General features: G+C 37.6%; 5 protein-coding genes across 8 annotated transcripts; 4 read left to right on the forward strand and 1 right to left on the reverse strand.

Annotated features, from left to right (window-relative positions):
• Window positions 297-5,365, forward strand: LOC18597363 (calcineurin B-like protein 3). 2 transcript variants are annotated; one of them, XM_007026349.2, is made up of 9 exons: window positions 297-587; window positions 2,243-2,397; window positions 2,668-2,750; window positions 2,935-2,994; window positions 3,158-3,266; window positions 3,562-3,614; window positions 4,049-4,129; window positions 4,792-4,904; window positions 5,059-5,365. In XM_007026349.2, exons 2-9 carry the CDS (start codon window positions 2,274-2,276, stop codon window positions 5,114-5,116), a joined length of 681 nt encoding a protein of 226 aa, XP_007026411.1. In that variant the 5' UTR covers window positions 297-587; window positions 2,243-2,273; the 3' UTR covers window positions 5,117-5,365. The 2 variants fall into 2 exon arrangements, with proteins under 2 accessions (XP_007026411.1, XP_007026412.1); XM_007026350.2 differs by lacking the exon at window positions 4,049-4,129.
• Window positions 5,582-8,820, forward strand: LOC18597364 (DNA-directed RNA polymerases IV and V subunit 4). Of its 2 annotated transcripts, none has more exons than XM_007026351.2 (11): window positions 5,582-5,757; window positions 5,856-5,968; window positions 6,442-6,501; window positions 6,597-6,668; window positions 6,788-6,886; window positions 7,671-7,782; window positions 7,854-7,931; window positions 8,045-8,078; window positions 8,152-8,220; window positions 8,351-8,445; window positions 8,531-8,820. In XM_007026351.2, the coding sequence occupies exons 2-10, from the start codon at window positions 5,872-5,874 to the stop codon at window positions 8,423-8,425; spliced, it is 696 nt and encodes a 231-aa protein (XP_007026413.1). In that variant the 5' UTR covers window positions 5,582-5,757; window positions 5,856-5,871; the 3' UTR covers window positions 8,426-8,445; window positions 8,531-8,820. The 2 variants fall into 2 exon arrangements, with proteins under 2 accessions (XP_007026413.1, XP_007026415.2); XM_007026353.2 differs by having other exon boundaries at window positions 6,448-6,501.
• LOC18597365 (ATP-dependent 6-phosphofructokinase 2) lies at window positions 8,903-11,613 on the reverse strand. Its single transcript, XM_018123454.1, has 2 exons — window positions 10,844-11,613; window positions 8,903-9,974 (listed from the first exon to the last, which is right to left on the reverse strand). Exons 1-2 carry the CDS (start codon window positions 11,480-11,482, stop codon window positions 9,150-9,152), a joined length of 1,464 nt encoding a protein of 487 aa, XP_017978943.1. The 5' UTR covers window positions 11,483-11,613; the 3' UTR covers window positions 8,903-9,149.
• LOC18597366 (subtilisin-like protease SBT5.4) lies at window positions 12,963-15,502 on the forward strand. Its single transcript, XM_018122884.1, has 8 exons — window positions 12,963-13,049; window positions 13,212-13,321; window positions 13,529-13,626; window positions 13,766-13,930; window positions 14,005-14,272; window positions 14,376-14,490; window positions 14,600-14,813; window positions 14,904-15,502. Exons 1-8 carry the CDS (start codon window positions 12,963-12,965, stop codon window positions 15,452-15,454), a joined length of 1,608 nt encoding a protein of 535 aa, XP_017978373.1. The 3' UTR covers window positions 15,455-15,502.
• LOC18597367 (probable galactinol--sucrose galactosyltransferase 2) lies at window positions 15,639-22,058 on the forward strand. Of its 2 annotated transcripts, XM_018123671.1 has the most exons (14): window positions 15,642-16,133; window positions 16,543-16,787; window positions 17,239-17,329; window positions 17,458-17,506; window positions 17,647-17,738; window positions 18,449-18,556; window positions 18,637-18,765; window positions 18,936-19,337; window positions 20,026-20,167; window positions 20,252-20,319; window positions 20,818-20,952; window positions 21,073-21,290; window positions 21,373-21,461; window positions 21,581-22,058. In XM_018123671.1, exons 1-14 carry the CDS (start codon window positions 15,796-15,798, stop codon window positions 21,872-21,874), a joined length of 2,400 nt encoding a protein of 799 aa, XP_017979160.1. In that variant the 5' UTR covers window positions 15,642-15,795; the 3' UTR covers window positions 21,875-22,058. The 2 variants fall into 2 exon arrangements, with proteins under 2 accessions (XP_017979161.1, XP_017979160.1); XM_018123672.1 differs by lacking the exon at window positions 21,373-21,461 and having other exon boundaries at window positions 15,639-16,133.

The following is a 22,517-nucleotide window of genomic DNA, read 5'->3' on the forward strand; positions in this document are numbered from 1 at the left end:
AGACATCTAGGCTCTGGGTAAACAGAATCAAGCAACCAAAACACATGTGATGCAGAGCCAGATGTGCCACGGGGTTGCTAAGAAGTTACCAAAAATGAAAAATTAAAAACATTGGCAGTTCATTGGTTTAACATAGAGATAACTTGTAAGGGGTGTGCCATTACATTTACATGGAACCGTGATAAAGAGAGTTCATCAAATTTGTAACTTGTCAAGGCTTTGGTTGGGTTGTAAAACAAGAGCCGGCACGCTTAATGGTGTTCCCTATAATGTTGTTTCCCCGAATTTCGTAGTATGGAAGGTTTTTATTTGTGTGTGTATCTGTATAATCAATAATCAAATCAGAAATCATAAATCAGAATCATTGTGTAGTAAAGCAGTAATTGCACTAGCACTATAGTATATTATATTATAACCCACCTTGGGCCTTAGGCATTGGTAGTGGGCACCTTGTCTCTATAATCCAGAGATTAACAAAACACAGAAAAACAGTTGGTCAGTCAGACATGCCTCACCACCAGAATCTTGACTGCTTTTCTTCACCTTCCCTTCTCCTACTCGTTTCTCCTCTCTGCTTCTTCTGAAAGGTAATATATATATATACTAGTATATTATTTGTTAAAATGAAAATTCTGTCTTCATGACTCTGTTTTCTTTATTTTATTAAAAGCCCTAATCTTTGCTTGTTTGGTTTGATCTGTTTCTGTTTGTAATTGCTTGAACCATGTCTGGATTTTTGGTTGCCATTGGAGCTCTTGAATCGGATTTTGGGCTTGTTGGATCCTCAATGTGCAATGCTTTGATTAACTGCTGTAACGTCGGTTTTTATTTCATTTTTCTCCGTTTGAATTGTTACTGCCAAAGAGCCAGATTTCGTTGCATACTCGTACAATCACTTATCAATATAAAAGATATAAGCATCTCTTTGGAATTTTACTTGTCTTTCTTTTCATATCTGATATCGAATGCAGTGATGGTTTTCTCTCATCGCTTTACTCTCGCCCACACCATTCTGTATCTGGCCTCGAAATTCTTGCCATATGCAGTTCTATCCTCTGGGCTTTTATTCACTGTCTAATTCCTAGAATTTCAAGCATGCCACTTAATGTTAAACTTGCTCTTGCTATGAATCAATTATACTAGAAAGGAAGAATCTTTGAACCTCTTATTTGAGGCACCCAGCTTTTACTTCTTCTGCATGCTTCTCGGTGGCCTCAATGGATATTTCTGTTAGACCGGTGTAAGTGGAATGGAGATGCAAGGATGCTCTTTAGATATTGTTAACTGAGTTAGTCTCTGACGGTGCTTTTGAAAACATAACATAAGGAAGACAATATGGTGCATATATCAACCCTCTGACCAAAATTACAGAATTATCACTGCATTTTGCCTTTGTAGTTTACATAGCCTATTAGAATAGCATGCATGCATGCATTTATTCTCATTTCCAATTTCGCCAATCTTTCTTGTCTTGTATTTCTGCTTTGTCTGTCACCCAGAAGACTGGAAAAGGAAAAATCCATTCGATTCTGACAGCTGCTCAACATTCAATTGGTTGTAATATTCCAATGATTCTTTTTGTTTAATTTCACATAGAATTGGATTGAATTTTATCTTTGCTTCTTGGAAATTCAAAATCGATTGCAAAATGGTTTAGGCTTGTGTTCCCTGCATATTTTGTTACTTTCTAAGATGACAAAGGAGAAGGGAAGGAAGCATCAGATTAATAACTGAGTTTAGTTGGTGACATGTGGAACATTTTCTCTTCTTGTTGCATGCTCACATCAAATCAAACAAAATTTTGAATCAAGTTACAATTATCTTATAGTTGCCTTTAAGATATATTAGGACAATAAATATCTCAGATTCATCTATTATTGCTTTTTCATTATTGTGGTTCTACTTTTGATTATGTTCAGTTATTGTTTTTATACTTTTCTCATGCATTTTCTAATTGAATTTAAAAAAACATGTGCTACATTTAGGTGCATTTTTTTTCCAGAAACATTTCCTCTTGGAATTTAATTTATTTTCAAGTATGTGTCAACTTATTCTGATGTGCTGAGTTTACTTTTGGTTTAAAACTCCTTATCTATGTGCACACATAGAGTTTCTAAATTCAATCTTTGGTCTGTTGGGGAAATTATATTATTGGTTTTTATGTCAACAACTTGCCAGTTTCTTGGGTATTCTTCAAGATAAAGCTCTCAAAGTTTAAGAGTTGGGTTTCTCTTGTGTACAGTTATGGAGCATTTTGATATCTGGAAAAGATCATGGTGCAGTGCCTAGAAGGATTAAAGCATTTATGTGCTGCAGTCATTAATTGTTGTGATGCTGATTTATATAAGCAACCTAAGGGTCTGGAAGATCCGGAAGCTCTGGCTAGGGAGACTGTGTGTATGTTTACTTTTTTCGTGATATTTTCAGTCATAATTGAAGAATGATTTTTTTGTTTTATTTACAGTTCTAGGTGAAGTATGATTATGTAAAGTGATGAAATGCACCAGCATGGTGATCTTTTTCTTTTGTCCTATGTTTTAAGGGAAACTTTATCATTTTTTGTTAATTTTATTCTGTGATTACCAGTTGCACTTTTCCAATTTTCATTGGAAAAGTGAGATATGGACAGTGCCTAGATATTTACTCTTCTTCCCCCTTCAAATGCAGTTAGTGTAAGTGAAATTGAAGCCCTGTATGAGCTATTTAAAAAAATCAGCAGTGCAGTGATTGATGATGGGCTGATCAACAAGGTAATTTATCACAAATTTTTATATATGCTTGTGCTGTTACATTCTTTGCAGCTTCTGCACGAAAATGGACTTTCTTTCATATCAATATAATCTGAAGCCAGCCCTTTTAAGCAGAAATATTTTCTGAATGCTTGATGTGTTTCTAATTTTAGTTTTCTTGCTCTTTACTTGTTTTATGTTACAGGAAGAATTTCAATTGGCATTGTTTAAGACAAACAAAAAGGAGAGCTTATTTGCAGATCGGGTATCTTTTTGCTGTGAAAAATTTAGCATCGTCAATTGAGTGTTAATTTGCTTTCTTGCTTTTCTCCTGTGGATTTTTGCCCCTTTGGTAGTTCTCGCTCGACAGACTTTATATAACTTAGCACATACTCATGGTGCTTGAGATTGCTGTTCAAACTATGTAGGTATTTGACTTGTTTGACACCAAGCACAATGGAATACTAGATTTTGAAGAGTTTGCACGTGCTTTGTCTGTATTTCACCCCAATGCACCAATTGATGATAAAATTGAGTGTAAGTACACTTTATATTTCAAGCACTTTATTGCATTTGTAGCTAATATTAAGAAAATGTACAATGTCTCCATCAAGAGCAGAGAAAAGGGGCTATAGCTCGTCATAAGCACTTGCAGCATGTCTCCCTTCTTGGGTTTTTGAGGGAGGGCTGGCATATGAACCTCAATGATAGAGTGCCTAAATTATGATACATCATTAAGTTTTATAGAATTAGTCATCTCCAGCACTTTCAACATTAGCTTTCCTCATGATTACATGGTGAAGTACATTTATGAATGTTATTGGAATTGCAGTTTCATTCCAGCTGTACGATCTCAAACAGCAAGGGTTCATAGAGAGACAAGAGGTATCTTATTATTTTTGTGCTACATGAATAAATAAAGACTTGTCAACATTACACTTACTAATCTTTACTCTAAAAAATCATTTTGAAATTATTACAAGCGTCAAATATTGCTATGATGTTTAATTTGTAGTTTTCTAACTAGGCTTCTGCACTGTAATTCATTTGTTGAAGGTTATATCTAGGCACCAGAAATCTGAATTTACAGCATATTTCTGCTGTTTTGTTCTTTTGGTGATAAAATTACTGGTACTTTCAGTTCTATTATGTTCACTAGGTTCAGCTGTGTCTGGAACAAAGTAACATGTGCTGTTCTCTAGTATTATTCTTTTTCAAGGCAAATATATTACCAGCATGGTTGTTTCCTGCAACATAGTATGTTCTATGTTTTTTGAGACATCTCTGAAGAACTGTGACCATAAATCTTTAACATATAGGTAAAGCAAATGGTAGTAGCCACGCTTGCTGAATCTGGTATGAATCTGTCAGATGATGTTATCGAGAGTATCATTGACAAGGTGCTTCCTTAATTGATTGCAGTGATTTGTTGTTTGAGGCAGCATGTTGTTATTTACTTGTTCCTCTACTATAGCTAATTGAGGCTGCCCTTTCTGTATTTGTCTTGTCTGATTTATATTTTTATATTGGTGGACTTGTTCCTTGATGCACTCATAGACATGTTGTTCCTAGTTTTCTTTTGTTATAACGTTGTGCTTTCCTCAATCTTCATGGATATGTCTAAACTAGTAGTTTGAAAATTTAATTTCTATTCATATATTGGTAAGTTGAAAAGCTTTTCCATGTGTTGAAGGAAGCAATTATTAGAAAAATGAAGTCTGAAGGACAGAGCAACGCCTGAGTTGTACAAACATTGAAATATGAAGAATTTTACTATATTACAATTAGATACATAGAGTTGCGGTGTTTAAACTGAAACATCAATGGAGATGCTACGTTTGTGCTGTTAAGTTACATCTTAGGAAGCAGCAGTTAGGTTTGAAATTTATGCTGGTTTTCTTTTTAATAGATGATCAATTTACATGATGCTGCAGGTCTGACTGATGTTTAGAAGTAGTGTAAGCACAGCGTCAGTGCTGTTTTTAGTGTTGGTGTCATGAACTAATTGATTCACACATTTGGTGGTGTAACTATATTTCTCCTAAATTTGTTTATTTGATAGACCTTTGAGGAAGCTGATACTAAACATGATGGAAAGATTGACAAGGAAGAGTGGAGAAGCCTTGTTTTGCGTCATCCTTCGCTTTTGAAGAATATGACTCTTCAGTATCTCAAGTATGTTAGTTATTAACACTTGAAAACTAGTGATATAAGTGTTTCTCCATGTTGGAGGGGAGGGGAGGGAACATGATAGATTATAAGGTTTTTGAAAGCAAAATTATGCATAGAAGGGAGCCGTGTTATTAACTTTGTGTCTCTTGGTGAACAGAGACATCACCACTACATTCCCAAGTTTTGTTTTTCACTCACAAGTCGATGATACCTGAGGATGCAGATGATGATGGTTGCATGTGCAATGGCGAAATTCTGTATTTCAAAGCAGAGCCGTCTATGTTCATTTTGGTTTTGCAGCTTGAAGCAATGGCGTCTTTCTTCCTAGTATTTATTTGTTGTTTTTGTGGTTTAGGGGGAAATCATGTGTAAACAATTAAGAGTGGAATCATCATTCGTTATGTTAAATTAATTACTGAATCAAAGACTAGAAGCTGGTATTGCGATCGCCCATCGATGCCAAATCGGACTCTTTAGATTATAAATAAAAAATAATAATTAAATTATAAAATTTAAGAAAAAATTTGCTTTTTGGTCGGCATATTAAATAATAAAAAATTTAACATAATATAATTAATACACTGAAAAAGTTATTTACCATCTGTAATTTTATATAAGGCAACGAGGCAACAACAAAAACAGCCGCACATACATACACACATACATACATACATACATACATATAAAAATGCCGAAGCATCAACAGCAACCGCAAAGAAAACACGCCAAACGGGGTTCCAGGCCTGAAGCCGTACCTAAAGCCGAAGAAACACTCCGCCTCTCTCTCTCTCTTTCTATCTCTCGTGCCTCCTGCCTCCATCCTCTCCTCCTCTCTCCTCTCTGCCTCGCTGCGCGGGTAAAACTTTGATTGATCTTTCGACTGGATGTTATTCTTGATGTGTGACAAGTGAAAAGCCCTAAAAAAGGTTGGGTTTTGTGTTTTTTGATTAATAGTTAACTGGTGGCTGAAATGTCGGAGAAGGGAGGCAAAGGGTTTTCATTGCCCACCAAAACAACACCTAAATCTGCTCTCAAATCTACCCCGGCTTCTGCCACTGCTAGACATGGTTTGCTTTTCTTCCCTCTATCTTCTTTTTCCTTGCTTCGTGCATTACTGTTGATGCTCTTCAAACTATTCTATGTTCAACCCCCTTTTCCTTTGCTCCTCGTCTCTAATTGTTCTGTTCATTGCCAAAACCTCAACTTTGAAGGATTTATTTCTTGCCCAATACAAGACCAAATTGCAAAAACCTCCTTACTAGCTCCCTTGTTACCTCATCGTCGTTCCTTCAACATCTCAGGAGATGTTATCTGCCTGCTGGCTCTTGTTGCTTAATAGTTATCAGCCTGCTTCCCTCCATTTTTTAGTTTCCAACTACCACTTATGCCTCTTGCTCGCTAATGCCATTTCCTTGTTTTTGGCTTCACTCAAATTTTTCTACCGCATGCATGCATTCATTCTTACTCTTTCTTCTGTAAATGTGCTGTTATCCTTTACCAATCTTCTTGGCTCATCTTTCTTCCGTGGCTTCATTGAAAGGAAAAGATGATAATTCTGCAAAATCAAAGAGGGGAAGGAAAGTTCAGTTTGGAATGGAAGGTCAAAAGTTTTTCTTTTTTCTCTTTGCGTTTTGAGTTTATCCTTCTCTTCAAGATTTATTCTCCTTATAAATCCTGCTCTATCTATTTTTACAGGTTTACCTAACCTTGGATTTAATTTCTCATCGCCAAAATCTGATGGCAAGTTTGCAATCCCTGTTGGTAAAGGTACTATCCCCTCTCGGGTTTAGGGGTAAAGGGATCAACTTTATTATTTTTTCAAGTATTCTATTTTCTTATGTCTATTAATTGTTTTTACTGATACTGCTTAAAATACAACGTACAAGGTGACTGGGCCAAGGGAGGAAAGGGAGAAAAGGTGGTCAATGGTGGAAAGGCCCCTGTGGCAAAAGAAGCTAAGTCATTGGAGCTCAGAGTTGAACAGGGTTTTTACTCGCCTTAACTGCCCATACATGATTCTTTTGAATGTTTATTACCCTGTTTACTAAGTGAATCATTTGTCACAATCAGCATTTAGGTTGTATTTATTGTCTGTTTAAATGGTTAACAGTACTTTCAGTTGCAGGACTTGAAAAAAAAATTGCTTCTTCCTCCAAGAATTTTCATTAGATTGCTTACTTCTTGTAGTAAGCGTGCATACCATCATGCTCAATGTATAAATACGTAGTACTTTTCATTTTAAGAAGTAGAAATACATCTATTTTCTAGGGAGTAAATCCTTTTTCATTTTGCACTTTTATCATAAGTATGTATGCCACACTACTTATAATCTTCTTTTCTATAAGTGTGAAAAATGTCTTGTGATGGAGAAGTGAAAAATCAGAAATTATGCTGTTCAATTGCCAAGGAACATACGTTCTTTCAAGGTGTCTTATTGTGTTTTCTTTTAACCCTATTTGTTATGTTCTTCTAAATCAATTTGCTGGCCATAACTTTTCCTTGTGCTGTTAAGGGTAATCACAACTTTCTTCATGTGTGTATTCTGCTTTTCATTTGGCACTTGGATTTTTTTTTTTTGTATTGGCCCTTGAACTTTGCTGTAGATGCTCTTCTATGGGCCTTGTTGTCTCTTTTATCGTCTCTCAACTATTTATCATGTAACTTGATGAAAATATTCTCTTGGTTTTAAGATACTTCTTTTTTTTAATTAGCCTCGCTTTTGAGATTTATATCTGAAGCTTTTGTAAAGGTCCTTGCTATTATTTGCAGAACTTCCAGAAAATGTTAAATGCCTCATGGATTGTGAGGCTGCAAATATTTTAGAAGGCATCCAGGAACAAATGGTTATGCTCTCTCAAGATTCAACTATTAAGCTGCCCGAGTAAGAACTTGTTTAGAACTGTTGTTTGTTTGTGGAATGATTCATCAAATTACTCTTAACACTCTTTTCAGATCATTTCATTTAGGACTGCAGTATGCCAAGACTCGTAGCTATTATACTAATCCCCAGTCTGTCAGACGAGTTCTTGAGTATCCTTGACTCTTTTTTCTATTGCACTTGTATATAGACAATTTCTCTGTCACTGGTTGCTTTACATGCCATTTGTCTGCTCCATCTCTTGTTGAACCATTAACTCAATCAGGGCTCTTTCAAAATATGGTGTCTCTTACAGTGAGGTATCAGGTCTTCTCCCGAGTGGTTAATTTTAAACAATCGTGCTGCTGTCTTAGTTCCAAACTGTTGTTGCAGATTTGTGTGATTGCAAATACTTGTCCAGAAACTGTTGATGAAGTTTTTGCTCTTGTTCGATCCTTGGAGGTATGACTAGTATGAGTAATTTCTCAAATCTGATATATGAAATTGTTTATTGTATCCCAGGGGGGGAGAATGAGAGTTGTTGTAAAAAAAGGCAAAGATGCTAGTTTCAAATTTTTATTGCTTGATCTAGGCTAAGAAAAGCAGGCTCAGTGAACCACTTAAAGATGTATTGGATGAGCTAGGTAAACTTAAAAAATCCACCTGATGGCATGTGCGGATGCTCAGGTAAGATGGCTTTTGCGAGGATTTTGCTGCAGTTGGTTCTAGGTTGTAATTATTGTTTTGTGTTTGATAAACTGAGTGCATGCAGGTTACTAGACTGTTAGGGGCTGGGAGCTGTGCATATTTTTGAGGGGAAGCCTCATCGGACTTGGCTTGAAAAGGAATACCCTCTTCTTATCATTATTGATGGTTGTACGGTCTCCATTTTCATGAGCAAGAGACTAGAGGACCTTGTGCAGGATTTTGTAACTATCGGATTTCCTAATGATATGAATTTGTGGTTGAATAGAGATATTGTATCTATGGCAGCAATTGTTTGACGGTGATTGTTGTTTCATGATCGGTATGTTAATATTTGAGAAATGAACCTTTCAGCAATCTCCTTTGATAATGGTTTGCTTTCTGCTCTTACACCTCTTCTTGAAAGATAAAACAATATATCTACCCAAACCAATGGAAGTTCACTTTTAGCTATTTGTTTCTTATCTGTCAAGAAAATTGTTGTAAAGAAATAATGAAAGCATTTGTCTCATGTTTCAACAGCTTTTACAGATTGTAAGTAATTGATATGCTTGAAAGCAAAAAAAAAAAAAATGAGTAATGATACACTTGGACGAACACATTTCTTAACATGAACACAGTGCAGTGCAGTGGCAATAGTCTGCAGAAGAATCCAAACGATCGGGACAGACAAATCCTATTGAATTTCATCCCGGCTTCACGAAGTCAGGCTGATTGGTAACGGATCTGACCCAGGCCCATTTATGGTCCTTGGTGTTTACTTCATTCTTAGCTTGTGCCACGTCCGTCAATGGAATATATGCATAGTTGCCGTTAATAGGGCCAGAGACAAAACCAGTGTACCCTCCCATTACCCCATGAATTGCTGAATGAGCCAGAAGTGTACAGTACAAGTTATCTGTAGCATTTGCTGGAACTGCACGTATCATGTAAGTAGGATCTATATACTTCACTGTAAACAACTCATCTGGGTGGTCTCTGGCCCACCATTTCTTGAGCTCTGAGTTCAGCCACGCCCCAACATCTAGGAAAACCAGGTTGCCAGACTCATCCCTTTCTTCTTTCTGGGCATCACTTCTGGGTATCAAATCCTGACCTGCCCCTTCAGCAACCACCAGCACTGCATGCCCCCTCTCTTTCAGCCTTTGTTCAAGAAATTCAAATAGCCCCCCTTTGGCTTCTAAGTAAAATTCGGTTTCAGGAATTAAGCAGCAGTCCACATCACGGCTGCTCAATGTTGCATGAAGGGCTATATGCCCTGTGCTCCGACCCATTAGCTTCACTAAACCAATTCCATTGACTGCACTTTCCGCCTCTACATGGGCCGCATTGATTGCTTGCTGCGCCATTTCTACAGCTGTCTGGAATCCAAATGATCTATCAATTATGCCCACGTCATTGTCCACAGTTTTTGGAATTCCAGCGACTCCTACTCTCAATTTCCGCCGGCGGATCTCCTCAAATATCTTTACAGCACCGCGCATTGTGCCATCCCCGCCTATAATGTAAACCTATTCGTACATATTGAGCAAGCAAATATTGGTGAAACCTAGCAAGCAACATTTATTTATATTTTTGAAATAAGCTCCAGGATGCAAGCACCATGTCAATTTATTATCAAGAACTAGGTAAGGTTACTGGAAGAAATTACCAGTTGTTATAAACTGGGACTAGTTAATACATGTAGCAGTAAATACACACAGATATATATCAAGCAAGATAAAATTGACCAAATGAAAATGATAAATTCTTTAGATGGTAATCCTATTCCTATGGTTAAGATGCTTGCTTTTTTGGTCATTTCTTTGTATTGTTCTGCCTAATAGATACTGAGGATCCGAATTTGGATGCAATTAAAAGGTTGATGATGGCCAACGTCGAGGGTTTTTGAGAAATACTGATCAGTTGATCAAGCGCAACACAGTAATCTAATGAAACTAAAAAATCGAACACCAGAACAAAAGATATAATTGATTTTACTCAGGTGAAGAGGCCACTAAATTCTTATCAAAAAGCTGATTGACAAAACTAGAAAAGGCTGGCATATCTACTCTATTCTTTTAGAAGAAAATTTTAAGTATAAATTTTACAATGTCCAGACTCCATAGGGTTGTGAAGAGTCTTGTTGGTTTCCTCAGCTCTGCCCCTCGAGCCAAAAACAAATCCTAATTTACTTTACTGATCTGGAGATGAAGTGGATATTAAAGCTTTTGCAGAAAGAGTGTGGACGGGATGCCCATCTCAAGCTAATGGCGACCCAGACCCTCTACTCTAATTTCAACATGTAACAAGAAAGTTTTTAATTAAGCTAACACAAACTGATGAAGCGGAAAACAAAAAACTCTTGCCTATGACACTAATTGGCAGACAACAAATTAACCTGATTAAAGCCGCGGTGCTCAATGGCATCAACAATCCTTGTGAGGTCAAAGCCACCCCTCGATGTTTCAAGCACAGTCCCGCCCCTCTTGTGCCAGTTACGCACCAGCTTAGGATTGAGCTCAATGGGGTGAGTGGAGTAGAAACCCCGGTAGCCAGCTTTAATACCATAAATTTGGCGCACCCCATACAGGTCCCAAAGGCCAACAACCAGCTCCCGTATAACAGTATTCATCCCAGGACAGAGTCCTCCACATGTAACGATAGCAGCCCTGGTGGTACAAGGGTCAAAGAAAATTTGGTTGCGAGGACCCGCCCTGTGATATGCCAAGTACCGGCCGTGAGAGGGAGAAGGGAGTGTTCTGGAGGGAGAGAGGTCGTAGACGACTTGGCGGAGAATGACGTCTGATGGGTTTATGTAGAAGCCGTCAGTGGGATGGAAGAAAGGGTTTCGGTCGAGTGGATTGGGGACGGCCGGTTGGAGGTGGTTCGTGTACTCACTAAGATGGGGTAGCTTTTGGAGGGTTATAGTAGGAGAGAATGAAAAGGCATCATCAGAGGCAGAGCCATAAACTTGTTCTAGTTGTTGTCGGTAGGAGACGGCGGTGAGAATGCTGGCTTCTGGCTGTGATAAAACCATGGCTGGGTTGGGGTTGGGACAAGTGATTCAGATTTGCGGAGAATACCGAGTCCAATATGATATCTTCCTAGAATAGTAATAGAATAGTTCAGTAGTGTGTGAATGTGACATGCAAAAGCAAAACCAGACAAATGGTTTTGAGAGACAAGTGTAAGGTTGGGTGCATGTGTGGCGTTGCCTTAAGTAGTTAGTACCACACGTGGAGATTCAGCGGTGGCGTTCGGAATTACGTGGAACAATTTGTGGACAGAAAGGCTAAAGGCTTTGATGGTTTTGTAGACGAGGCCCAAGCTGCACGTTGGTATGGGGTGCTTCCTTCTTTAGCCCAAGATATATCATCCTGTGTTTTGGGGGCCAATTTATTTAGTATGATAATATGGAATAGCCACAATTAGATAAAAAGATATATCTAATCAGAATCAGAGGGATAATAAATTGCAATGCTTTATCGGCTTAACTCTCTAGATAATGAGGTTAACTCCCTGATAAAGATATTTTGAGGTAATCATTCAGAATTAGATGAATCTGTTTCAAATCTTGCTTCTTTTATTGAAGCAAAATGGCCAGACGAATAAGTGCCTTGAGCAATGGAGTGTTACAGGAAAATAATGTCACCCGTTCTGCACCATCCAATGAATCCAAACTTGAAAACTTTTAAAATAAAAAGAGTAAAGCACTTGGATTAATAAAATAAGCAATTATATATAGCTCCCCAAGTTGATTAAAACTATATTAGAATTTCAAAAACAAAAATCTCATCTCATCAATTTGAGATTGTCAAACAAGAAAAGTGAGGAAATCAAGCATGCACATCGTATATGTACAGTTGACAGCATGAAACTCTTAAGGGCAACGCCATGCAAGTTATTCGATTAGGAAACCTGGAGTCTTGCCTCTGACATCTTACATCCTGATTAGCAATCATGTGCAATAGAATTCCTAGAAACGTCCTTTGTTGAACTCTTTAATTTACACGTAATGCCGCAATGCTAAGTCCAAGTTTCATGCTCGTTAACCAATGTATCCAGTCCCCTGGACCAATCAAGTGCTCTTTCATGAATCAAATCACCTTTATATTTGTTTTTGTTTTGTAGTAGAGTTATATATATAGAGAGAGAGAGAGACAGTAGCTTTCCTGCTCTTTATTAATAGTACAACATACATACATACATATATCCGACTTGTCAGTTGTTATATTGCTTCATGAGATAGAAGGAAATGATGTCTCTTCCAATCCTATGATTAAGTAATATCACAAACATAATTGGTTGGGAAAATATAACCGCTTCTGGTATAGGATTCTTATCTTTTCTACCTGCACACTACCCTCTACCACTATCTAATTAATAATTATCTGATTTTGAGGTAAGCTTGTATACATAATCCCAAAAACAGTGCTTCTCTTTAGGTGCAACTGACTACCATATAAATTACATGAACCCTGAAAGGGGAGTTAAACCCTCATCTCCACGACATGATAATGTGGTTTCCCAAGCTTTCACTGTTCCTTCTATCCTTTGGTATTTGCTGTTCGCTTTTCCAAGCACCCGCTTTTGCGATCAAAAAGGTGAAAAAATAAAATGAAATGCTGTCTTCTCCTTGAATGTGTCTTTCGTTACAAGAAACCTCTGAATGAATCTGGTTAATACGTGTATAACTATTGGTTCCATAAGTTAAGTTTTAACCGAGCTCTTTTTTGTATATTTTCTCCTCTGTCCATTTGATAAAGTCTTACATAGTCTACTTGGGGTCGCATGTACATGGCCCAGAAGTTACGGATGCTGATCTTGATCGAGTGACTGATTCTCATTATAATCTCCTCGGGTCATTCTTGGGAACGTACGGTATTTTCCTTCTGGTATTTTGCTATACTGAATGCTCGATCATATATATATATATATATATATATATATATATATATATAGNNNATCATATATATATATATATATATATATATATATATATATATATGCAGTCTTGGCTTTGTTTTTCTTCTATATATACAGATGTATGCATATCATGACTCAATTTGTTGCTTTCACGTAGTAAGGAGAAGGCCAGAGAAGCCATCTTTGACTCGTACCAAAGACATATCAACGGTTTTGCTGCCACCCTTGAGGAGGAGGAGGCTGCTGAGATCGCAAGTTATAACATAGCGGATTGACATTCACCTTGGCTCCCTCCCTATATATTTTAGACAATCTAATTAAGTGGTAGCTAGGTGGCCGTAACTAGTACTAATAGAAACTGATGCTTTCGAGATACTTTTCGTTTTGAATGCAGAGCATCCTGAAGTTGTGTCAGTTTTCCATAACAGACAAAGTAAATTGCAAACGACTCATTCATGGGAACTCATGTCCCTGGAATGGAATGGTGAGGTGATTCCTGGATCCTTGTGGACCGAAGGTAGATTTGGTGAAGACACCATCATTGCAAACTTAGACACCGGTAATTAATTAACCATTCTTTTCGTTCATGCGCTGCCATCACGAATTCAAATTCCCATTGCTTTCTAACCTTAGTCGTGTTTCAAAAAACCAAATATATACTAATATGCAACATGGAAAGGAACAAGGTGAAGGGTAAAATTGCAGTCTGCCTCGAGGGTGGGTATGTCTTTCCGGTAATGAAAGGATTGCTAGTAGCAGAGGCTGGGGCTGCTGGGATGATTATGTGCAATCATGAGCGTTCTCCAAATGAAACTTCATTTGAAGAACTTCATTTCCTTCCGGTATCGCATCTCAACTACGAGGACTGTCGTTCACTCTATGCCTACATCAATTCTTCCGAGTATCACTCACGCTTGCTCTTACTGGCACAAACACCAACAAGCACATGCTTTTGCATCTACTCTGTCTCTGTCCATCTACTTATTATTAGTATTTTTGCGCAGTAATCCAATGGCATATTTTACACCCCCAACGACACAACTGTATACAAAGCCTGCTCCATTAATGGCAGTTTCCTCGTCTCGAGGACCAAACCCTTTTACACCAGAGATCCTTAAGGTTTTAACTGCAAGTTTTATTTTTTGAGAAACTTAATATTCCAAGAACAACACTTTCAAAACTGGAACTAGCAATTGAAATCTACATGTCTGTGTTTGACAATGTTCAGCCTGATATCACCGCACCTGGAGTTGATATCATAGCTGCCAACACTGAAGCAGTGTCCCCCACAGGCTTTCCCGAGGATACCCGCAGGTCTGCTTTCCTTTTTAAAAGTGGTACATCAATGTCTTGTCCTCACGTTGCTGGAGTTGCTGGTCTTCTGAAGACACTTAAGCCCGACTGGAGTCCAGCTGCAATAAGATCTGCAATCATGACTACTGGTAAAGCTTTTTCAATTTTCTCCCCACGTTCTCGAGCACCACATAACATATTGTACAGTCGTAAGTTTCTTTGTGTATGTCCTGTAACAGCGGAAACAAGAGATAATACTGGAAACGCTTTGCGGGATGACCTCTCATTGAACAAGTCAACACCATTTGGCTATGGTTCTGGACATATCAAACCCAACCGAGCAATGAATCCTGGCTTGGTCTATGACTTGAGAGTCGAAGACTATTTGGACTTTCTTTGTGCCATTGGCTACAACCAATCAAAGGTAGAACGTTTCTCTGAAGGTCCCTACACATGTCCCGAGTCAGGCAATCCTCTGGACTTAAACTACCCCTCGATAGCGGTTCCTAAACTCTCAGGCTCAGTCACCATATCTCGGAAGTTGAAAAATGTTGGCACACCAGGCAATTATACTGCTTGTGTTTGTGAACCATTCGGGATTTCGGTTTCTGTGGAGCCTAGCTCATTGCAGTTTGAGAATATTGGAGAAGAGAAGGGCTTTAAGTTGACTCTTAAAGCTAAGGGGGATGGTGCAGCTAATAAGGACTATGTTTTTGGAGCACTGACATGGACAGACGGAAAGCATTATGTAAGGAGTCCAATAGCGGTTGCTGCAGCAGCTTCTACTTAATATTTCTCTTTTAAGATTCCAAAAGTAAAATCCTTGTGATTTAAATTGAATGCTTGGTACTAAGTACTAAAACTTTTTTTTATTTCAAAATAAATAAAAATAAATGTGGGGGTATCTTTGTCCGTAAAAAAATGAGAGGATATTTAAACTCCAAACAGGATTGAATTAGACAAAAAAGTGCGATGTGGAAAGTAATGTAGCCATTGAGCCAGGAGCGGGCTAATCTTCATCTCTTGGTTTATCAACTATCAACTATGAACCAACGTTCATCACATATCCTCCCTCCTTTAATAATACTCTATCATTTCCCTTTTTAACGGTTTTTAACTGCCACAAGAACCATGGCTACGCCGACCCTGCTTCATACTACCACCGCTTATGTCTTGTCTCTGCGACCCAAATCTCCTTTCTCCACTCCCTTTCTCTCCACCAACCTAGGCCAGAGGCAGAGCTTCTTGTCGCACAGATCTTTGCTTCTCCCCCAGAAATGGAGACAGCACATGTTTCTTTCAACAAGGCCCCTCCTAAAAGATGGGAATCTCAGAATTAATGGGAAGGAAGCCTTGAAAGATGTCCCTGCAAACATTGTCGTCACGCCATTGACGGATACCTCAGCATTTGTTGGTGCCACTTCCTCAGACAGCAGCTCCCGACATGTATTCAAGCTTGGAGTCATTAAGTAATCATTTTTACTTCCTTTCTCGTTTACCTTTTAAATTTTTCATTCAAGTTCCTTTAAAATCAAAATTAGAGTAAATTTCACATGAACTTCATATTTCTTTCATTTTGAAGCCCTTTGGCCTATTATTCTTATGCAGGCATTTAACGCGAGAATTAACATTTTGAGTTACAATGTTACTTAGCTTAACTTAAGCGTTTCGTTTATTTCAAGCAATTATCATTGTCTTAATCTTTGAATGTGTTCACCCAACTTAAGAATCATGTTATTCTTTCAGCAACAAATTCCTTGCTCCCTAAAAGCAGTTTTTCCGTAGATTATATGATTGAGGCCTACAAAACTAGAAGCATTGATGAAAATATTTCGGTCAAGTTCAATGGCATCATCTTATGGTGTCTGCTTGATGCAGGGATGTCAAGTTACTCTGTCTGTTTAGATTTAAACTTTGGTGGATGATACCACGGGTGGGGAGTTCAGGAAGTGACATCCCTGTTGAAACTCAGATGCTACTCTTGGAGGCAAAAGAAGGACCAACTTCTGATGATGCATCTGATCATTCTACTTATATCATATTCTTGCCTGTTCTGGATGGCAAATTTAGAAGCAGTTTGCAGGGCAACACATCAGATGAACTTGAGTTTTGTGTTGAAAGTGGTGAGTATTAACTCCATGATTAGTGTTCTGGGTATTCATGTTTCTAATTTTCCTCAATATGTGACCAAATATACTACTAGCAGACTGGTGTAGTCTTCCTTGTCAATAAAACGTCAAAGTATACATGTGGCACTGCATAAAGCCATAAACTTGACCGATAAAACATCGCCACTAGTTCAATTGTAGATTCTAGAATTCTATCATGACCGTATGGATTCATGCATGTCTGTTGATAAGATCAGATGGCAGTTCTGCTTAGCTGAGTGTAGGTTTAGGATGAGTCCTCAATTGGGATTAAAGAGACAGCAACCTGTAAGTGGCTAAGAATGAATAAACAGATGACAAAAGCAAAAATAGGGAAGAGAAAAAGCTTCTCGTTTACTTACCAGCCACCTTACTTTTTCTTACTTTCTGTAGTCTAATGGTTCGGGCCTTTTCTGTATTTTTATAGGTGACCCTGCTATAGTTACATCACAATCCCTGAACGCGATTTTTGTGAACTATGGAAACCATCCATTTGATTTGGTGAAGGATTCTATGATGTAGGTTAGCTCTCTGAGCAAACTTTAAGTATATATGGTATAAAGTTTCCAAGCTACCTGATTGAGTCAATATTAATTCAGTTTGTATATGATGAGACTTTCTCATTTGTGCTTTGAAAGATATGCAGGATTCTAGAGAAGCAGTTTGGAACCTTTGCCCACCGTGAGACCAAACAGGCAAGTTGGATTACCATTTATATCTAGTGATGATACAAGGCTAAGGTTTTTTTATTATTATTTTTTTATTTTTTACTGAGCCAAAGAAGAATCAAAACCAAAAATATGTAATGTGCTTGTTTGATGCTTTTCAATTGCAGATGCCTGGAATGCTAGATTGGTTTGGTTGGTGCACCTGGGATGCATTCTACCAAGAAGTTAATCCCCAAGGAATTAAAGATGGCCTAATGAGGTCAATCCACTTCTGGATTCGTATTCTCTCTAAACATAGTGAACTATTGATTCGCAAAGTAAAAGTCCTTTGCATTGGGGTTCTAGTGTATATTCATATATAGTTGTTCATTTTGTGTTGTAGAAAGCACAAGGCAAATCAACAATTAATTTATACCTGTATGTCCACCCCTCGGAAATTTCTTGAATTCTTGATTCTGAATGACTAGTATTTTGTGCAATTGCACAAATGTTTGGCTTGCGAAGCTAAAGGGTGCAGGCTTGAGTAGGAAAGTGTGTCATTTAGGCAAAGGTTATTAGCAGCCTTTTGATCTGGGAGACATTGGGAGGGGGCATGGTAAACAACTGAACAAATTAATTGCCATTTCAGGATGTATTATAATAACAAGCTGTTGATACTACGTGGCAAATTAAAGAAAAAACGGAGAAAATAGTTAAGCTTTGATTCTTATGACCCTTCTTTCACCTCTTTATGACTGCATTGTAAAATAGTAGATAATTTTGAAATAGCCTTATAATACTCATTCATCAGCTTTGAAACTTGTCCTGGAAGTTGCTTCATTATGCTTTTCTCCAATGTACTTTTAACTTGTTCCTTGTGCAAGAGTTTATTATTTATTTTCAGTTATTCTTGTCAACAATGCTCCCTTCCAATTTTTCAGTTTGTTTGCATTTTGCTTTAGCATCTTTTTCATCTTCTCTCTCTCACAGTTTATCCCAGGGAGGGACACCTGCACGGTTTTTGATTATAGATGATGGGTGGCAAGACACAGTTAACGACTTTCAAAAAGAAGGGGAGCCAATTGTTGAAGGGTCACAGTAAGCTCACTATGTGTCCTCTTAATTATTCATTTTAAAGAGCATATTTGGTTCTGAATATCCTCCTCCCCAAATTTCAGGTTTGGTGGCAGATTGGCCAGCATTAAAGAAAATAAAAAGTTTCGAAGAATATCAAATGAAGCTAAAAGCAAGGCACCCCGTGATCTTAAAGAATTTGTATCAGATATTAAGAAGACTTTTGGCCTTAAGTAAGCTTCTTGCAGACCTTTCACTATAGGTTCGACGAGGAGAGCCACAGTTCAAAAGCAAGCATGATTTTCCATCTCAAGGCTCTTCTTAAAATCTCTCTACTCTATTTCATATATGTTTGACACCTTCAGGAGATCTCATCTTCCTTTGGATTTTTCTGAATTGTCAGGTATGTCTATGTTTGGCATGCCCTGCTCGGGTATTGGGGTGGCCTTGCTCCAAATACGCTGGGAACCAAAATGTACAATCCAAAATTAAGGTACCCTGTACAATCACCAGAAAATATGGGGGATATATCACTGGATTCTATGGAGAAGTATGGTATCGGTGTGATTGATCCTGATAAAATATCTCAGTTTTATGATGATCTACATAGATACCTTGTTTCACAGAATGTGGATGGGGTTAAAGTTGATGTTCAGAACATATTAGAAACCATCTCTGCAGGTTTAGGTGGTCGTGTCTCACTTACAAGACAGTTTCAACAAGCACTTGAAAGGTCCATAGCTGCCAACTTCGAAGACAACAGCATAATTTGTTGCATGTGTCAGAGCACCGACTCCATTTACCAGTATGTAACTTGTGCTTCCTAAAGCTTATCAAGTTCTGCTTTTTCTTTAGAGAAATAAGAGAAGAAAATGCATCCAAGTAAGTTCACTTTTTTTCCCTGTTTTTAGTCTCGCATGGCATATAACTGTTAGCAGAACCAGGCACATATCAAATAATTAGGTCGCCTCTAGCTGAATCATTTGAGTGATTTTAACTGTCCAAGAAACCCTTCTATATCAAACGTTTCAAGGAGATCAAAGTAAGTTGCTTCAGGATTTGGAATTGTATTGCTATATTCATCATTATTGCAGCTGGAGATTCTGATAGTTTTAGCTTGTCAAGTTCTAGGATCTGTGAGCAGCATGTGTGAAGCATAATCAGGTTCTTCTGTAGAAGCATAATTTGGACAATAAATCTTTGCTTATCCAAAAAAATAAAAGAAGAAGAAGTAGAAGAAATGGCTTTAGAAGGATGTCAGTTAGCATATTTAGTCTGGTAAATTAAACCACGATGTCAATTCTTGTGCAGTGCTGGTAGTATCACCAACATATTTAACAATTTTCTTCTATTGCAGTCAAGTAATAAACTGTGAAATAATTTTCAGATTAGTGGCTTAAGATGAATTTACCTTATTTGTTGCACATGCTATTTCAGATGATTAAATCCGTTGTCAAGTACCATTGTAATTAGCTCCGCCTTTGTTGCTGCAGTTCAAAACAAAGTGCTATTTCACGAGCCTCTGATGACTACTATCCCAAAAACCCAACAACACAGACGCTGCATGTAGCTGCTGTGGCTTTCAACAGCATTTTTCTGGGTGAAGTATTTGTTCCCGATTGGGACATGTTCTATGTATGGAATGACATCCTTTTACTTTTCCCAATTCTAAATTTCTATTTACCATGGTATTAATAAACGTTTTTAACAACTTTTTAGAGTCTTCATGATGCAGCAGAGTTTCACGCTGTTGCTAGAGCTGTGGGAGGTTGCGGAGTTTATGTCAGGTAGGTGCTTTTCTGATGGTATAACCGCATAATCTGATTCGCTATTCAAGTACATGAAACATGTTACATGCTGTTGAGATGATAGATACAAGCTACATATTTTCGATTCCCTTAACCGAAGAAAAATGAAAAGAGGAGAGTCAGTATTAATTTATTGGTTATACCTCCGAGTCCGATGATTTTCCACTGTATCATTTGCTTAAATCTTAATCTTAATCATAAGAAAATTGATAGACCAACTAAATGTTGGTCCTGTCCTACTTGCTTTGGACAGATGCCGTTCCACATTTATATTCCATGTGTTGTCAGTCTGTTGCATCATAGTCCATATGCTATAAATTAATGATATACCGCCATGAATTTATATGTATGTGCACATAGTGCTCTTGTAGTGTGGTTACCTAAACCCAGAATATATATACATATATACACACACATACATACTCTATCTTTAGCCTTGCCCTTGACAATTTGGAATATTTTCTTTTGTGATAACAGTGATAAGCCTGGACAGCATGATTTCACGATACTTGAGAGGCTTGTACTTTCTGATGGATCAGTACTAAGAGCTAAATACCCAGGAAGACCATCTCGAGATTGTTTATTCACTGATCCGGTGATGGATGGGAAGAGGTATGTACCTCTATATATATATATCTTCCGTCTCAATTAATTAGAATATTTTTTATTCCTTCCTTATTTAAACCTTGACCTTGGGTTTGAGTTGAGTAGCGTTTGTTTGTTTGTTTGCAGCCTTCTCAAGATCTGGAATTTGAACGAATGTAGTGGAGTAATTGGCATCTTCAATTGCCAAGGAGCGGGAAGCTGGCCTTACACGAAAAAGAATGCAGTCAAGATGGCTGCCGGTTCTGAGCAAGTTGGACAGGTCTCTCCTGCTGATATTGAGTATTTTGAGGAGGTATCAGGGAAGCAATGGACTGGAGACTGCGCAGTGTATTCCTTCAACGCAGGTAATTAAACAATAAAAATACAGAAAGTGTTTGGTGATTGATGAACATGCATGGTGTTGTGTGATACATTAATTAATGTCAGGTTGTGTTTCTCGAATGCCGATGGAAGGCTCATTCAACGTTGCATTAAAAGTTTTGGAGTGTGATGTGTTTACCGTATCTCCTATCAAGGTTGGGTTTGCCAGTCTTAATTCGTCAGTAATTAATTGACAATATTGCACTTTAGACTTTGTTTGTTATATATGAATTAAACAACATACCTACGTATATGATCACACATCACATCACAGGTGTACAATGAAGCAATCGAGTTTGCAGCGATTGGACTACTGAGCATGTACAATTCTGGGGGCGCCCTGGAGTGTGTTGAGAGCTCGGCTGATCCCTCCACTTCCAGCTCCAGTTGTAAAATACATGTTAAAGGGAGAGGATCAGGTTGCTTCGGTGCATACTCTAACACAAAGCCCAAGTCTTGCTCCATCAACTTGAAAGATGAGGTATTCAACTTCAGTGGCGAAGACAATCTTCTTACCATAAGCATTCCTGCCACAACCAATGCTTGGGACGTGGCCATTTCTTACTGATTCTTCTTCTTCTTCTTCTTCTGTTTTTTGGAATCGACCAAGTTAGTTTTATTAGTAATCTACCAAGTTATAAGTAATTTTGGTGACATCGTGAACAACGACTATTTCCATATTACCAAATAGAGGTGGCCGAGCTCATCCATCTGACGGTGGGAGGGTTGGTATCTGTTTTTGAATAAAATAATTATTGACAGTGGGACCCAATTAAATTTAAACTTATCAAATCTTGTTTATTATTATTATAACTAAGATGGTGTTGTGGAAAATATCACAGAAAATATAAATTTTGTTAAAGTGAATTTTAATTTAGTACTTTAAAAAAAGTTAATCGAGAAAGTTATATTGCATTAGTCAACTGTATAAATGTATAATTTTTATTGGTAGAGGAAAAGATAAATTGGTGCTTTGATTTTGATCACTAAAAGTTGCTGCTACATATATGATTTTAAAATAACACTTAACCAAAAAAGATAATAATCTTGTTAAGCATCCAATAATTTTTTTTAATTAAAAATATATTATTCAAACAAAATGAATAGCATTTGTAATTTGAAAGTTTCCATTTTTGTTAGATGATGTATATCAACTTTTTAGATATAGGACTTGTACTTAGCTAAATGTTAAGGGAATATAAACTCTTACA

Source organism: Theobroma cacao, chromosome 6 (genome assembly GCF_000208745.1).
Source record: "Theobroma cacao cultivar B97-61/B2 chromosome 6, Criollo_cocoa_genome_V2, whole genome shotgun sequence".
Classification (NCBI taxonomy): domain Eukaryota; kingdom Viridiplantae; phylum Streptophyta; class Magnoliopsida; order Malvales; family Malvaceae; genus Theobroma; species Theobroma cacao.

Bases quoted from the DNA above. Each gene is read 5' to 3' on its own strand.
- LOC18597364 (XM_007026351.2), top strand. From the start codon at position 5,872: ATGTCGGAGAAGGGAGGCAAAGGGTTTTCATTGCCCACCAAAACAACA. The intron at 6,669-6,787 runs GTACTATCCCCT...ACAACGTACAAG, and splicing joins TGCAATCCCTGTTGGTAAAG to GTGACTGGGCCAAGGGAGGA. The intron at 8,221-8,350 runs GTATGACTAGTA...TGCTTGATCTAG, and splicing joins CTCTTGTTCGATCCTTGGAG to GCTAAGAAAAGCAGGCTCAG.
- LOC18597366 (XM_018122884.1), top strand. From the start codon at position 12,963: ATGTGGTTTCCCAAGCTTTCACTGTTCCTTCTATCCTTTGGTATTTGC. The intron at 13,931-14,004 runs GTAATTAATTAA...TTCTAACCTTAG, and splicing joins CATTGCAAACTTAGACACCG to TCGTGTTTCAAAAAACCAAA. The intron at 14,273-14,375 runs GTATCACTCACG...ATTTTTGCGCAG, and splicing joins GCCTACATCAATTCTTCCGA to TAATCCAATGGCATATTTTA.
- LOC18597363 (XM_007026349.2), top strand. From the start codon at position 2,274: ATGGTGCAGTGCCTAGAAGGATTAAAGCATTTATGTGCTGCAGTCATT. The intron at 2,751-2,934 runs GTAATTTATCAC...TTTATGTTACAG, and splicing joins ATGATGGGCTGATCAACAAG to GAAGAATTTCAATTGGCATT. The intron at 4,905-5,058 runs GTATGTTAGTTA...CTTGGTGAACAG, and splicing joins ATGACTCTTCAGTATCTCAA to AGACATCACCACTACATTCC.
- LOC18597365 (XM_018123454.1), bottom strand. From the start codon at position 11,482: ATGGTTTTATCACAGCCAGAAGCCAGCATTCTCACCGCCGTCTCCTAC. The intron at 9,975-10,843 runs GTTAATTTGTTG...ATGTACGAATAG, and splicing joins AGCACCGCGGCTTTAATCAG to GTTTACATTATAGGCGGGGA.
- LOC18597367 (XM_018123671.1), top strand. From the start codon at position 15,796: ATGGCTACGCCGACCCTGCTTCATACTACCACCGCTTATGTCTTGTCT. The intron at 17,330-17,457 runs GTAGGTTAGCTC...AAAGATATGCAG, and splicing joins TTGGTGAAGGATTCTATGAT to GATTCTAGAGAAGCAGTTTG. The intron at 18,557-18,636 runs GTAAGCTCACTA...CCCAAATTTCAG, and splicing joins CCAATTGTTGAAGGGTCACA to GTTTGGTGGCAGATTGGCCA.